The sequence below is a fragment of the Carassius auratus genome, chromosome 34, assembly GCF_003368295.1.
Source record: "Carassius auratus strain Wakin chromosome 34, ASM336829v1, whole genome shotgun sequence".
In the NCBI taxonomy this organism is placed as follows: domain Eukaryota; kingdom Metazoa; phylum Chordata; class Actinopteri; order Cypriniformes; family Cyprinidae; genus Carassius; species Carassius auratus.
In genome coordinates this window covers 8272010-8289790 of record NC_039276.1, presented here as the reverse complement: position 1 = coordinate 8289790, position 17781 = coordinate 8272010, and the positions used below count along the sequence as shown (strand labels likewise).

The window sequence follows — 17781 nt, the reverse complement described above, 5'->3', positions numbered from 1 at the left end:
TCATATTTGTTGTCGCTTTTGATCAATTTAATCTCCCCTTCAGATTAGTAATAATCAGGTATAGTGATAAATAGTAATTTTTACTTTGTTCATATTTCTACTTTGAAACAAATGCCAATTTGCTTAAACGGTTTCTGCTACCTTATTGCATTGCAGAACTTTACTTTTACAATAAGTGATGTATTGGCCTTAAGTTGCTAATTAAATTAGCATTCATTAGGATAGGAAAGAGGAAGGATGAATTGTAAATGAGAAACCTGTAATCATTCTATTAGCATTTCTCTTAAAGAACCACTGACAGGAAATGGTGCTGAAGGAAAGTTTTTGTTGCAAAAATGAAATCGCTCTGGGGCTGGCAGTGCATTTTAAGCTAAATTCAATCAGCTGGATTGTTTCCCATTTTCATTAGCATCCCTCAAAGCTTAGCGAATTAAAGCAAGTGACAGTTGTCTGAACCACATAGATTTGCATAAAACTGTCGTAGCAGTTATTACTGACAATATAGTGAAACTGTGTGGATGATATGTTTTTGCCAAATTCACACCAGACGTGTAAACCATCATTCTTTCCTGTTCTTTAGGTAAGGTGGAGGTTATAGTCAGATGTCCTCTCAATCACATACAGTGTATCGGGACGAGAAAGTGCATTCACTTCAACAAGCTCTGTAATGGGGCAAAAGACTGTGAGGATGGTTTTGACGAAGGAGTCCACTGTCGAGGTGAGTAGACTAAATTATAATGTCTTTGCAAGATATTAGCTATGCAGATGTTTATTTTGCTCTGTCAATATCGATAAGCTCACTGTTAGGACAAAAACAGCATTTATAATGATAGCCTAATGCTGCATAGCTTTACACAAATTGGCTTTACATTAATGGAAGGCAAGCAGGTGTATGACGCCGCAGGTGTAATGTTGGACACAATCAACTCTTGTTCACAATCATCCAAGCCACAAAAACAAGCAGGTGGATCCACCTGGACTCTGTGATATGACAATACTGACTCAGCAGTTGGCATTGGGTGGATGCCTGTTAGTAGAGGCGGCACACCTCAGGCTGGCAAAGCAGTGCGACCTTTGGTAAACTGGAAGAGTATGGCATCCTGCTGGGCAGTGCCAGGAGCATCTGATCCTGCCCTTTGATCCAGAGCCTGTCTGAAAACAGGCCAGTGACCCATATAAACAACACCAGATTATAATGTCAGGTGGATTGCAGGGGTTTCCTGCAGGGTTGGAGCAACAACACATTTTTCTAGACTTAAGAGACTGGTGGAAGAATAATAATTAATTTTGAAGTGCCTGAGAAATGTGACTCATGTACGTGTTGTTAGGTTTGAATAGACAGTTGTATCCGAAAAGTATTTATTAACTTATTAACTTATTTATTTATTTATTTAAGGAGCCGGTTTCTGCCATGGAATAATAAAAATAATTTTTAAAAGTAGATTTTTTAATTTGTTTTACAATTCAGACTTTTTTTCTTGCTGCTCTTCATCTCTTGCAGTTCTTCATCTCACAGATTTGTGTTTAAATGTCACAAATCTGGGATTATATGTTGAAAAATTCAGAATTGTGTCTACATGATGATATTGCCCTTTGCCACTATATTAGCTCATTCCTTATGAGCCAATCCTCACTTTTCAGGTTTATCTGCCCTAAAGCAAAGGCTAATCTCCAAACATCTTTCTCTGACAGAAGAACCAATCACCTTCCAGTGCAAGGAAAGATATTGGTCTATTTCCGTGGGCAGAAAGATAAAAGTTTTGACTTGATGTATTGCAGATAAAGAAGGAGGTGCTAAGAGCCTGAAGTGATGTATCACAGAAAGTTATCATTGGGTGTTAGGAAGCATTAAGAGACATTATGTTCATTGTTCTCCTCCTCCATTTGTTTGTTTTTAGATACAGCTAATTAAGCAACGAGTGCCTGGGGCAATAAATCGTTTTTTCATTCCACTCTTGCTCAGTTTGCAGACTTTTTAGTTGCAGTTTACTTCACTGCAGTCATATAGTACATGTTTTTCAAATGTCTTCGTTCTATTTAGTTTTTCACCTTTAATTTGATGTTTTTTCAACTTGTTCAAGGAAAATTACATTAACTTGTAAACCACATACAGGTGTTAGTAATGATACGTAATACAGATTTACAGGTTACACAGAAGTGGAAAGTCTGGATGTGTTTTTGTTGGTGATTTAATTGTCAGGACATTCAACATGTGTTTCCAACCATACACTGCAGACGGAAGGAAATGAGGTCATCGCAGAGAAGTTGGAGCATGGCAGCTGGGTCTTCACTGACACTTTCCCTCCCACTCATAATGAATTTACATAATGAATCCCAGGAGGGTATTACACAAAACTGTGCCCATATGGAAGACAAAGACAGCATTCTATTTCACCTTCACACACTTTGGCAATTCTTTATTTTAATGATTATATTTCACTGGACTGGAGATTTTTAGAGATGTTATGAAAAACCTTTTTTTTTCACCTTTCTTTTTTCTTTTCAGCACCTGGCTACGTATTTTTCACTGTGCAAAATCTGGCTCCTCTCAGCCAGCACTGATACTTGACAGGTGGAGATGAAAAGAGGGCACATTTGAATTTAGGAGCTCTTAGGTGGAATTTTCAGAAGTTTCTCACAAGCTGTGAGCATACAAGTGGCAAGAAAAGTGTCTGTGGTGACAAAATTTGGTCATAGTAACTTGTGGTTATTCAAAGGTGCTTTCAAATACTTTTTTGACCATTTATGTAGCAACTCAACATCAAGTGATTATTATTACGGTATATGGATTATGTATAGATCTTTTTTTTCTAGATTTGATTGACGCTCGTGCCATTCTGAAAATACCCAACTTAGTAAAAATAAATAGATAAAGATTGCTTGTAAATATCTCAATATCTACAGTAATCTACAGTATATTATCACCAAATCTTGGATTCAATATTTTTTGCCATCTTGTTTTTTTCGGTTACCACAGGCTTTTATTTATTTTTGGAACTGACTGGCCGTAGGCTTTATTGAATGTGTTTACATGCACTGGTTATGCTTAAGCTGCATGTAAACATGTTGGACTGCTTCCCTTTATCGATGTATGGTCATAAATCACTTAAGAATAAACCAATCGACACAGGTGCCCATTATCCTGATTTCTCTGAGTATATAAACACCTTAACCATTCTGCAGTAGAGGAGGAAGAAACTCTGACTTTTTCTTGACCCTGAGACTCTTCTTTTTTCTTGAGTTTTCTCATCTTGTGCAGCCATAGGACAAGTGGTACAGTTGTAGACACTAGGAATGGTAATGATAGTTAGAAAGAAAGCTAATATCAAATTGAACAAATTGAATTAGCATTTTCTTTATGCTGAAATGCAATAACAACTGAACACTCTTAAGAAATTCCAAAGATTGTGCTTTTGTTACGCTCAGTCATTAAAAAGCAGCTTATGATTCCTTTCCTAAAATGCAATTACATACCAATTGGAGTAATTAAAGAAGTAGAAAATAAAATAAGAAGAACGCTTAGAGAAAGTCTCTTTCAGTACAGAAGAAGTCTCTTCACAGCCCTGAAATTTGATTACAGAAATAATTCTCCATATGTGTTGTACATTAAAACTGCCTGCTTACTGTTATACATGTTAAATTATCTATCATTTGATCCATTGAGATGATCCTCTCCTGCTTAAAGCGGAAACAGATCCATCTATCTATGCTTAAAGACACACAAAGCAATTAACCGGCATTCAAAGTTTGTTTTAATGATGTCTAATTTAATTTGATAATATTTCATTACCGTTCAAAAGTTTGGGGTCAGCTAAATTTGTCAGATATTTTTTAAATTAGTCTCTTATGCTCCCCAAAGTGTGCATTTATTTAGTCAAGAATACAGTACTATATATTGTATTTTCTATATCACCATATTTTTTTATATAGTTGTAAAAAAATACTTTGTTAATAGATACCGCTGCTTTTGCAAAGTAATGAAAAACCATGTCAAATACGTATGTACCTTCCCTCCCTTGCTCTGCCTCTCAACAGCATTCAGTTATTTCACTTGATTAACTTTTAATTTCCAACAATTCATATAAACAAACAAACAGTATCCCCCTAGGTTCAGGAAGGCAGCAGTAACAACAGTACAAAAATGCAGTGCAAGCCTTTTCCTGTTTTCTCTTCAGTTTAAAGAAAAGTGGAGTGCATTCACCTACACAAAAGCTATTAGCATATTTATTGAATTTGTTTTATATAATGATACGGAATTTCATCCAGAACACATTAAGTGTTCCCCTTGCTAACTGCTGGTCATTTTCAGATGAAACCTATGATGTTCTGTGATGTGGTTGTTCACTGTTGTTTGAAGATGGCTCATATTGTTAGTCTCAGTGGGTCATTCACCTTTAATTATCAGGCAACCATAAATGTGAAAGTCAAGTACCTCGTTTGAATAATGTAGGGTCAAATTTGTGCAATAACAAGCAATCACAGTTGACTTTTTGACCCATCTGAGTTAATAAAGGCATAGCTAACTCTCCAGGATAAACCCAGGATTTTTTTTAATCCAGGATCCTTCGGTCATTTTTAGTCTCATTTTCACTAATGGGATTATCTAGAGGAGCAGGAACAGTCTTGTTGGTAATGATCACAGCATAGCACAGCTTTGCTAAATGTGCTTATGGTTTTTATGCATGACTTTTGTGGTGCTTTAAGCTGAAGGTTGTGTGATATCCCATGATGCAACTGTAAGGGAAACAGGTCAGTTTAGCTCAAAGGGAATCTTTTAATTTTTAAAGGGAATTTGAACAGAATCACTGTTTCACGGCTGATCACTGAGATGCCCTGCGATTAACATCAAATCTGCACTGGATATTAATATCCAAAGTATAGTGAAAACACTATCAATTAGCACAGCAACAAGATCGGCAGTTTAAGACATTAACTTGTAAGCAGAAAACACAAAATACTTCTCTTTTCAATATGAATAAGGCTTTATTAGATAAATCTAAGACTTATAACCTAATCTAACACATAAGCGCACACACTCACACATTCACACAAGTTGCAGGAAGATCGAAAGTTAAGGAAAGAGAATGGAAATATGGAATCCCAAGTTTACAGCAATACGTGAAATTGCATAGACATGAACAGCCAACAATCACTTAAATAACCCTCGCATTGAGTTCCTCAATGAGGTTAGAATTATATTAGATACATCACTATAGATCAGAGTCTGGAGGTACTTGCATTGCCTGTGTAACGGGGTTCCCTTTGTTGTCGTTGAAAAGGGGGTTTCTGATTGCTGATTGGCTGGAAGTTCAGTAGTCGTTGAAGTGACATCTTGGGAAGCCCGTGGTTGGGCGTTGGCTGAAGACACAGAGTTGTAGGCTGGTTGAAGTTGAACAGGCACTCGAGGTCAGACTCGAAGACACGGCGTTACAAAACTTAACACGAACTCAGAACACGAAACTCTCAAACGGAAAAGAAAAAGAAACTAAAGTTAAAGAACAGAAGTAAAGTTTGACGAGACCAGCTGGTGTTTCTTCTCATCGTGGCTAAGTAGCAGCAGGCGTGCAGGCCGAAGCACACTGGAACCACGCTCAAAGAACACTATAAGTGATGACTAAAAGTATGACTAAAAGCAAAAGCTAAGAAGCATGCTAAAAGCAGCATTTGATGGTGTCCTGAGTATTAAAACTAGCCTTTTGACCTCACCTCAAATGTTGTCTTGAGCAATTAGATATTGTCTTTGCTCGGGGTATCATAAATAATATGTTATCTTATCAAGCACGTGGTCCGAATTTTCCCCTGCACACAGAATATACACAGTTTAGACATTCTAGAAAATAAATAAATGCTATATGTTAAAATAGAAAACAGTTTTAGACTGTAAACATTTTCACAGGAACACTGTTTTTAACTGTATTTTGTAATACCTGGAGTTTAGATTCAACCCTAATTAAACACACCTGATCCAGCTAATCAAGTCCTTCTGGCTTATTTGAAAACTACGGGGGTGTTGGAGTAGGGTTGGAAAGAAAACTCTTTGAGTTTGACACCCTTGTTGTAACTGTATTAACTGTAACTGTATTAAATAATTGCAGCCTTGGTGAACATAAGAATGTTTTTCTTATCATTGTATTATAAATTGTATTATCACATTTATTGTAATGTAATTATGTGTAGCAGAAATGAGTCGAACCAGACAAATTAAAGAGTCTATAAGAGCTGTGTGCATTGAAACGAGAGCCGAACTCCTCAGGAAGTCATAAATCAGTTCTAGTGCCACAAGAACCAAGCAAGATAACCAACCAACCAATTTGTTCACACAACAGCTTTCAACATTAAAACCAATAGAACAATTATTGACAATTTTAATTCGAAGAAGAGATTGTCAAATTTATTGTTCGTGATTGAAATGCAACGCTGGACATCACCTGTAAACCCAGGAGATCAAGTTAAATACTTGCATTGACTTCCCCCACCCAGCAGAACCAGACTGAAATTCCTAAGGGGGAAGGGCTTTAAACCTTTGTCTTCACAGAAAAGTCCCTTTGCCAGAGAATGGCAAAGAAACTGCTTTTTGTACATTATATATGGACCAGAATGAACTCAAAAAGACTTATAAATTTATCATTCATGTATAATCACTTATTGTGTATGTCTTTTGATAACTATAGGATACATAGTCATGTCTAGTATTGATATAATCGAATTTTCTTGCTTGATATTGTCCTGACCATCATTTATTTGTAAAATATATCATAATCGTGTTATAGGAATCATGTCCAAAATTAGACCCCGTGAGGCAAGAACCACATGCTTGGTAAGATAAACAAATGATTTATGATACCCCCCCGAGCCAAGACCATATCTGATTGGTCAAGGCAACATTTGAGGGGTGGCCAACAAGGAAGTTTAAATACTTTGGACACCATGAAATTTAGCTTTTAGTTCTAGCATTGCTTGTGCTATCAGTCATGACTTGCTTTTAGTCTGCTTTTAGTTCCAGCCTTGCTCGTGCTATCAGTCATGCTATTCGTCATGCCTGCTCTTAGCTTTTAACTTGTAGCTTTGCTACCTAGCTTTAGCTTGTAGCATCTAGCCATGCGGTTAGTCATCATTGTTCTTTGAGCGCGGTTCCAGCATGCCTGCCTGCTGCTACTATGCCACGATGAGAAGGAACACAACCTAGTCTCGTCAAACTTTATTTCTTTTCTTTTCCGTTTGAGAGTTTCGTGTTCTGAGTTAAGTTTTGTAACGTCCGTTCAACTTCAATCAGCTCACATGACTCTGCACTTTCAGCCAACAACCACGGGCTTCCCAAGACGTCACTTCAGAGACTGAACTTCCAGCCAATCAACGACCTCGGGATAGCCCTTTCACCGAGTCTCCTTCTTCACAGGAGATGCAAGTAACTTTACCTCCAGACTGTGACCTTTACTGGTGTAAAGCAATGCGAGCGCTAATTACATGATTGATGGTTGTTCATGTTTATGCAATTTAACGTATTGCTGTGAATTTGGGATTCCATATTTCCATTCTCTTAAACTCATCTTTCCCTAACTTTCGACCTTCCTGCAACTTGTGTGAATGTGTGTGTGCGTGTGTTTATGTGTTAGATTAGTTTATATGTCTTAGATTTATCTAATAAAGCCTTATTCATATTGAAAAGAGAATTATCTTGTGTTTTGTGCTTACAAGTTAATGTCTTAAACTGCCGATCTTGTTACTGTGCTAATTAATAGTGTTTTCACTATAGTTTGGATATTAATATCCAGCGCAGATTTGATGTTAAATGGCTAGTTCACTGAATCGCAGGGTGTCTCCGTGAACAGCCGTGAAACAGTGATTCTGTTCAAATTCCCTTTAAAATCTTAAATGATTCCCTTTGAGCTAAATTGACCTTACATATGGAAATGATTTTTGCATTTTGCATAAACAGATCTTGATAAATACAGTATACTTTAATGTCAGGAATTCATCAGTTTGGATACAGACTGTGTGAACATTAAATTGTCAAGAGAGTACCATTTTTAACAAATCTAATTCGTCTCAGAGAGGCAGGCCTATGGCATGCTTATTAAACACTATTGCTTCTCCAATGACCATGGCTTGTGCAAAAATCAGCATCTTAATTTGGTCCCAGATTAATCAGGGGGCCCTGAAAACCAGGCAAAGGATCGGATTAAGACAGACCTTGGAGAAACAAAGGCCAGGAAGGTCTCCAGAGCTGGCCTGTAATTAATCCATATGGGGAAGTAAAATCACACACTTCTGCTGCTGTTTCTTTTCACTCATGTTAGTGTTTGTGTGGGTGGGGTAATAAGTAGTTTCCAGGCCATCTGTGTATCAACAGAAGAAAGAATCTTCTCTAAGTTATTGATAAGAGTAAAAACTTTATGTGTTTAATTCCCACACATAATTTCTATTCTGTCTTAATTTGCCACAGGTTTAATTCATTGTTATCTGAGTTCTGTTGAGCCTCTCATTAAATTAATAATAGTTGGAGACCTCTGCATGGTCTAGCCCCTGAGTATGATACTGATTTAATCAGCCGCTGTCAATCCAGCAGATCTCTGCACTCGAATGATCAGTTGCTTCTTGTGGTTCCACGAACCCGTTTAAAATGTAAAGGTGATCGGGCATTTTCTGTTGCAGCTCCTAAGCTTTGGATTTACCTTCCTCAGTCTGTAAAAACTTGCCCTTTATTGGGTGTTTTTCAGAGTGCGCTTAAAACTTATTTGTTTTCTTTAGCTTTTGACAATGCTTTGTAAGTGTGTATGTCATACACTGAAAAAAAAATTTCATTCAACCAATTAAAAAAATTTAGGGTAATGGTTCACATCTATATTTTATTACTTGTACCAATTAAAAATAAATAACTTGCTCTAAACAATATTTTCTCTGTCTATGAAAACTATTTAGTAAAACCTGATAGAAAGTATATTTTTCTTGTTGATGAAAGTAAATTAATTTAAATTCTATTTTTGATCTAAACAAAAAGATATAGATTTAATTAAAACAAACTTTCTCATTTAAGAAATATTAGAATAATTTAGTTTTCTCAATCAAATATATAAAGATTCAATTAAACAATTGTTTTAAATTTAAGAAATATGTATTAGAAATATTTAACTTTATCCAATCCAACAGATATAGATTTAATTTATCTTAATAGAATAGTTAATAGAAATTTAGTTTTATACAAATAAAAACATTAATTTAATAAAACATGATTCCCATTAAGAAACATCATTAATAGCATCTGATACAAATCTAATCCAAAAAGACATCAATAATTTTCAATACATCATTTTATTAACATTTTACATATCCGTAACTTGCTACTAAAGTGTCAGATTTTTAACATTCTTCTGAGTTTGACATTTTCAGATTTTTTAAAACATTTTTTAACATTTAGTAGCTGGCAAACATTGACATTTTCTTAAATCTGTGGAATTCGACAAGCATTGAATTAGGATTTTTTTTTTTTTCCCCATCAGAAATCTTTTTTTTTTTTTTATGATGCAACAAATAATATCCACCGGCCAAAAAAAAAAAAAAAAAGTTGGAAACAGAACGCAAGTATGGAGTTGTTGCGTACACCGTCATAATACAATGTAAACTTAAATAAATTGGCAGCATTTAGAACAGCTGATTGCCAAGGCTTGACAGATTATACTACTAAAAATACTGAACCAACTGCCGAACCATAGCCAGCTACTCAAACACAAAATGAATTGCAGGGTAAACATTTGCAGGGATGTGTGGGAACCCTGAATTAAGATCAGGTGGCTGGTCGTCGCTTTTTTTGTTTAATATGCATGCGCAGGCATGCTCGAAATTGTACATTCATCCAAACAAATATTTTTCCATTGAGCACTTAATGAAAAATATTTATATTCAACAATGTTTTGAACGAAAAAAATATTATTTGAAAAATGAAACAAATAATTGTAAACTAAATTGAAAGACAAATTATTAATTAGATGAGGTACTGCTTGAAAACTTTTTTTCAGTGTATGACTGTTTTTTGTTTTTTTTATGTTTCTCTTTTATACTTTCTGTACAGCACTTTGGTTCCACTTGTGGTGTTGAAAGTGCTTTATAAATAAAGTTGAGTTGAGTTGAGTTGAGATGTGGTCTGGTGGGCAATGCTTAAATATGCAATAGACAAAGCTACAATTTCAGCAGTCATTGCTTCAGTATTCAGTGTCACATGCTCCTTCAGAAATCATTCTAAGTATGATCAAGAAACATTATAAATGTTAAAAACAGTTACCGGTAACTATCTTAATTTTGTAGCTTAAAATTTTTTGTCGAAAATCCGATAGGATTCTTTCATGATTAAAATGTTTTGTTTAAATACTGTATACTTTATGTCAAAAATGTAAAAGAAACATAGAGGGATATATATATATATATATATATATATATATATATATATATATATATATATATATATATATATATATATATATATATATATATATATATATATATATATATATATTATATTATATTTTCGAAAAAGTCAAAGGATGCTACCTAAGGCAACAAGTGAGCCAGGAGTCCCACTGATATCTTGCTTTTTTTTTTTTTTCAAGGCCTTTAAAGTTCTGCCCTTGACATTTCTCTGTAGGAATTTTAAAGAAAAGGTCCCATAAAAGGAGACAGTTCCCGCTTGGCTGGACCAGGGGACCAACGGCTTACTGGTGGCCCCTCATGTGGCATCGTTCCTTGACCTCAAGGACAGTTTGTGATGCACAAGGGGAGGCTGACTCAGCACATAAAAGACGTGGGGCTGGATTTATGGCAGCGATGACAGGGCACAATAAGCATCAAGTGTGCCTCGTCAATCGCTGTCAGCTGCATTTTGTTTTTACACCCCTCCTGTGGTGAGCCTTCATGTGGGCTGGGGTGACAGTGATTGGAGGAGATACCCTCTGTTACAAGAAACATAAGTGCTTTGCCATGGAAAAAAATAAATAAATAAAAATAAAATAACCTTTACTGCTTCTGGCCCCAAACTCATGTAACATTCTAAAGCAAAATTCTTGCTATTATTGTCTTATTTTTCTTACTTTTGCATTAAAGACAAAACTTTTGAATAAATCCTGAAAAGAATGTGTCTCATTCACTAATAATAGCATGGATTATTTTTATTTATAAGCAGAAGAGAGCTTAATTTCTTCACATTCCCAGTCCGCGTATGAGCATTAATTTGTTCTCAACCTCATTTCAATGTGAAACTATTTAAACTATTTTAAATAAGCAACTGTGTGCCAACTAGCAGCATATAAGAGCTTTTCACAAAACTCTCAATGGCCTTTCGTCAATCTCAGAAAGGACAAATTGTCATCTGAGAGATGCATAGAAAGATCTTTGAGCAATGCTACCATTCTCAAAACCAGTTCAAATACAATAAACACCTTTAAAAACAGACCAAGGTTACAGGCCTCTTATTAGTCAGCTGCACATATGCATATTTGTTTTGCATTTTACATACATTTAGAATACATTTTACTTTTAAAGTTATTGATGAATCATGTTTTACCCCTGAAAACATTCATAGGCAGATTTGTGTATACACTATTATTGAATGAGATCCATTGTTCTTTAAAATCATCAGAAATAACCTCTTAAAGTTAGGATAACTTGACTTAAATCCCCAAAGGTAAGATGTTTATTGAATTTACTGGTTTATTTACAATATTAAGCATGCAATATAAAACTAACTATATAAAATACATATTACAATTAATAGTATGCTACTCGTAAAAATGTAAACCATGATTAGTCATGATTATGCATGATGTAACGTTTTGTTGAATTAAAAATAAATGTACAAAAAATAACTCCAATCGTGACCTCATTTTTAATTAAAAAAATTGTCATTTATCATTTTCAGCAGCATTCAGGTCATATGAGAGTACCCACAACCAGGACACATTCACTCTAATACAGTGGTTGACAGTAATGGAGAAACTTTACTTTGTTACTGTACTTAAGTATTTTTTTTTAAGTATCTGTACTTGACTGGAGCAGTTTTATTTTGAGTAACTTTTACTTTCATTAGACACGTTCTTAAGAAAATATTATTGTGGGTGGACTGTCACTTTATTCTGTTTAAATGTTGATCTCTCTCTGATATGATTTATGTATAATTTTCTGTCAAGCAAAAGCAATGACCAAAAATTGCCAAGCAAAGCAATGACATTTTTCAGCATCAGCGGTAAATGTTGTGAATATCTGGCTTGCTGGCTGGCTATGTGTCTTATCATGAGACCGTGCTGATGTTTAAAAGCAGATATAAGGATTAGTTCTAAATATCTTAGGGCTGTGCTGATCACGATCGGCCGATCGTTACGCGCATCTCGTCAGCAAAGCCGGTTCTCTAATCAGCGGTAAATTCCATCAGCTGCGTGATTTCACATAGAGCAGCTGTTACTACACAGAGCCATTGTTAACTGAGAAGCTGCGCAAATCCACGTTCATTTTCAGCGTTTATTCGCGCATCTTCTCAGTTAACAATGGCTCTGACAGAACAGGAAGGTGGTTTGAAGCTGGAGGAATTCTAGGTTGTGGCTTCTTTGGACAAGTAATACACTTCTCAAAGCATTCATCACTCCATTTGAGAATCTCACCGGTTGTCCATTTGACGTGCGACTAGTGGGCGTTTAAGCAGGGGTGTCCCAGTATGAAGGCTGCGGTTGACTCCTCCAGCACCATGAACATGATGTCCTCCTTATGCAGGTTGCCAACACAGAGAGTTAGTTTGGGGGAGTAATGGCGGAAACGACCTCTACCCAGCGGCTTCCCTTGAATGGTGTGTATTCTCAGGTCGACTGGGCATCTCTTCCGACGAACATTTAATTCTTGGAGGATCTGGGTGCTAATGAAGTTCCCAGCCGACCCGGAGTCTAAACACAGGAATGAAAATTACTGAACGCATTACTGACTGACCTAAATGTTCACTGACCACCTGATTCATGTTGCACACATAAGCGGAATGCACTATGACACTTTATTTTTTAGTTTAGTTATATAAAAATGGAGAATAGCAATATATTTAATTTTATAAATATTTTATTAACAACAACTACAACAATAATAATAATTTAAGAAAATACATTTAAAATGTAATGTTATTTTATAATAAAATCAGGATTCACGAGTGTCAATGGATGTTAGTTTGTTAGTAGTGGTAATAGTAATATTTGTTGTATGTTAATGTATGCAGTTTTGATGTACAAAAACAGTATAATAGGTTGTACAGGGCAGAAAAAGAAAATGTACAGAAATAGATTTGGTTTTAAATTATGAAGAATATATAACTAGATATATAATTTGATTCTATTAATTTATAATCAGCTATCAGACACAAGATGTAATAAATCAAAGAACTGATTTGCATACATTCCTTTGCAGTAATGACTGTTTAGCAGCTAAAGAAAAGCTCCTCTTTGTGATAGTTCATTTAATTTCAAATCAAAATAATGTCTTAATTGACCTGTTTGTGTTTTTGTTTTTTTGTCAAGCTGTTAAATCAATTTTCTTTGTAGTAGTTGTAATTATACAGTTGAATCCACACCCACAAATGTCTGAAGAGTGCAGTGAACAATAGACGGTTGGGTCTGTTGCCTTTCTCAGGAGCTGCCACATGATTTAATATGTGACAGGCAGACAGAGGGATTCAGAGACGTGCTGATGTGGCCTTTGTTGCTTGCACTGTATAAAAATAATTTTAGGTTGTTGCAATAGTATTCCACTGAGACCTTACAGAAAGAATGACAGGCTGGAAGGCAGAAAAAAACATCAACTCGAAAGTGAATTTTAGGGTTGTCTTAGTAGAAAATTGTCATGTTATGTTCATTTTGTCAGATATTCCACACACAAAATACAATACATTTTTGCTCTTTGCCTTACAGGATGCATTATATCTAATATCAGAGCTCAGATCAGATAAATAAACTTGAACGTACATTTAAATATCTTTGAGTTTTTCAAAAATTGTTATTAAAGTGATTTTGTGTCTCTGTTATTACTTTAATTGATAGAGACATGTTTTGTGATGTTTTTTTTTTTTTATATCTTACAGTGACATTTTTTAAATATGACTGTATGCCTAGTTGTAGATTTGTTTTCTTTACAGTTCTGTCTTTTTATTTTTATGAAGACGTTTGTTGATTTTTTTTTTTAACTAAAGCTTTTAGGAATGCGAATAAATCAAATATTTCAGTAAATCGTAGATAAACTATTCCATAGATAAACCATATTCCATAGATTCATAAAATCATATCCCATAGATCCATAGATAAACTATTGATTGATTGACTGATTGATTGATTTATAAAAAAATTGTAACAACTTCTAAAACCTGTAAAATTCATCCTAAATCACAACATGCAAAAAAAAAAAAAAAAAAAAAAAAAAAAAAAATTCATTGCATTTCAGGAGAAAACAAATCAGTAGTGATTGGGTATAGGTTAGACTGCATGTGTCATTAGAGTACTTGATGCAGTTGGACAATAAAATAGCAATCAGACATTTATTATTATTATTTATTTTGTTTAGTTTTTTATCCTCTAAGGGTGCTTTCACACTTGGTTCGCTTGCCTGGTACGAACCCGAGATCGATCCCCCCCCCCCTTCCCCTGCCCCCACTGACTGGACTGTGTTCATATTATAATATTTGAGTCCGATCCGCAGTTTGCTTGCGTCATCAAGCCAGCTGCTGTTTACCACGTTGCTTAGTAACAACGGCGCAGGAGAAGGCAACAACTGCACATAACATTACTCTCTGCACTTTTATGTATTTAAGTTTTTTGAACCATTCATTTTGTTTACAAAGCTTCAGTACATAACGGCACTTGCGTCTGTCTTGCAAATTTACTGCAATGCTCTAAAGAACGCTGAAGGTGAACAGAAATTACTTATTTCAAATGAGATGTACAGTAACGCTCATCAGGAAAGTGAGTGAAACACACACAAACACACATTTCAATAAAATAATATGTGATTAATAGTGGTTCACTTCCGCGATTTGGTACGATTGGGTTCACATTAGCAGCGAACCGTACCAGAGTTCACATGAACCGTACTCCAGACCACCCTTTTTAAGCGGACTTACGCACACGGAAAACACATGGAAAACACAACATGACTGAGCATAGTTGTATTAATTTTTTTTTGTTATCTTGGTGCTATTATGCACAGTATAATAATTAATTTTAATTATTTTAATTATTTAATTTTAATTCATTTAATTTTGACTTTTAGGAGTGCGTGGAATCAACCTCGGCTCTCTATGTGTTGAGGAAACAATGATATCGACAGTGTTACGCATGCACGGGATACTTTACTTCCTGAACAAGTGCGCACCCGAGTCCGTGTTGCTTGCACATTCACACAAACCGCACCACAGCTCGGGAGCAACCGAACTCAGACCACCTTCTCCAGGTAGTCTCCTAGCCACCTAGTCAGGTAGTGCGCACCAGGGTCAGATGACAGCGTTCACATTAGCGATCTTTCATGCGAACCGTGCCCCGTTCCGCACTAAACTGCCAGTGTGAAAGCCCCCTAAGAGGTGTAGTTCATCGGGATCATTAACTTTTCAGCATGTGATACATTATGCAACTGCATATTTGTTCCTCAATAGTGTTTTTGCCAATAGTAATGGCAGATTCATAAGGTGTTCAATTATAAGAAAAAGGTATTGGATACCAATCAGAATGTTTCATACAGGATGCCAAACAATCAGGATACTAGCAGCCATTTCCATTTCATGTTTGCTAAATATGGTGTTCAGAGAAGGTCCACTGTGGAGACTATTAATAAAAACCCTAATAGCCAGTTGTGCACAACTCTTTTGTGGCAGGTTGATTGAATTTTGTGGACCAAAGACCAGGAAGAATTGCTAAAAGCTTCTGTAGGTCTCCAAACAAAACCTTTTTTCTTTCCTCATAGAATATTTTCAACAGAAAGGTTGGGTATTTCTTCTAATTTCATCTCTTTTTCCCTTGTGTGGAACACCTCCCTGATTCCACCTGCACGGAGTGCTATTGATTCCCCCCTCTGGCTCACAACTGTCAGTATACGCTGGCACATCCTTGTGCTGATGGCAAGGAAGGGCTTTTAGAAGGAGTGAAATCAAAAAGCAATTTACATGTTTTTCCCTCGTTCTCAAACTCTTTCTTTCTCTCTCCTCCCACAGAACTCCTGTCAGCCTGTCACGAGCTGCACTGCCGTTATGGATGCATCATGACCAGAAACGGCACATTCTGCTTCTGTGCGGATGGATTCGAGGTGGGAGAGGATGGGCGTAGCTGTAGAGGTAGGCACTCTCAGACAAATGATCGGCTTCTGGTGGTGAGGAGGGAGAGGGGTGGCTATCCGTCCCCAGGGTGTCTTTTCACACCTCAGTTCTGCTTTATTTGATGCAAGGCATTGACTCCAGAGAGGTCAAAGTGACTTCTCGGCCTTATTTGGTCTAAATGAGATCCACTGAGCTGATTGTCTCAGTTGCAGAAATCAGACTCAAACAGGAAGTTGTAAACTGGATAGATTATTCTCGGGGAATACAGTATATCTCTCTACGTCTCTCTGCTTTTAAGCATTAACAGCACAAATTCTATATATTTTTTATTATTATTTTTGTCAGAACATTAGGTATGCAAGATGAACTATCTATCATAGCTAACATACAAATTTATTTAACATTAAGTTAACCTATCATGAAAATCAAATAATTCAAATATTGCCCCCCTCCACAAAATTGTGATTAGTTTTTTTTTTGACTACATCCAGCAATTAAATTCTAGAACTAATATTCAGTCGGTTTTATTACATGTATTTATGTAATCATTGATTTAACCAGACTCAATAATATATATATATATATATATATATATATATATATATATATATATATATATATATATATATATATAAAAATAAAAAAATTGAAACTGGTCACACCAGGCTTACCCATGTACAGTATATTTGTTGAGAGGAGAAGAATTGTCTTTACATATTTTTTTGTCTTCCTTGTCTGTAAAATATATTCAGCTTTGATTGTTGCAACTTTTTTATATATATATTTATTTATTGGTTGTTTTTTTTGTACAAAAATGATACATTAAAAATAAAATAAATAAATAAAAAGTACAAATCAATGTGTTGTAATTTAAATGTTATTCTTGAGTTTCCATTAATATAGCCTTTGATGCTAAGGAGTGAAATTGTATTTATTTATTTATTTGTTTGTTTGTTTGTTTATTTATAAAGTGTTTCAACCCTGATACTTTGTTACAAACTATTAAATATTATATTAGAATCATATAATCATATTTTATAGATTATATGCTTACTTATTTTGTTATTTTTTTAGTGTGAAAACTATATATATGATATAAATATATCAGTAAATCGCCACTGGAACATTACACTTCAGTACAGCTTAAACAGGCAAAGCTCTGGAGACTGGGGCATGGCAGGACTTGCCCGGAGAAACGAGGTGGCATAAGGGAGAAGCCACCGAGAGGCCACATTAAGTGGATTTTATGTATTTGGGTCATGTTTGAGCACACCTTATTTTTCATAAATGACTCTTCCTCTGTGTACAGATCATGATGAATGTGCCATGTACGGGACATGCAGCCAGACCTGCATGAACACTTATGGGTCATATCGCTGCAGCTGTACAGATGGGTACAGCCTGCAGCCAAACAGACACTCCTGCATAGCCAAACACGGTAAGAGCACAATAAAATTATGACCGGGGAT

The 17781-nt window shown here is 35.5% G+C and overlaps 1 protein-coding gene across 5 annotated transcripts in view; it reads left to right on the top strand.

The window, feature by feature from the left end:
- Positions 1-17781, top strand: part of lrp1bb (low density lipoprotein receptor-related protein 1Bb) — a 250801-nt gene that overhangs the window by 91344 nt on the left and 141676 nt on the right. For all 5 annotated transcript variants that reach the window (XR_003277158.1, XM_026217735.1, XM_026217734.1 and 2 more), the window contains 3 exons: positions 581-718; positions 16211-16330; positions 17622-17750. Coding sequence is in view for 4 of the 5 variants with exons in the window: in XM_026217735.1 (XP_026073520.1) it covers positions 581-718; positions 16211-16330; positions 17622-17750 (387 nt within the window). In the remaining variant the exon portion in view is untranslated. The remainder of the gene's footprint in view (positions 1-580; positions 719-16210; positions 16331-17621; positions 17751-17781) is intronic.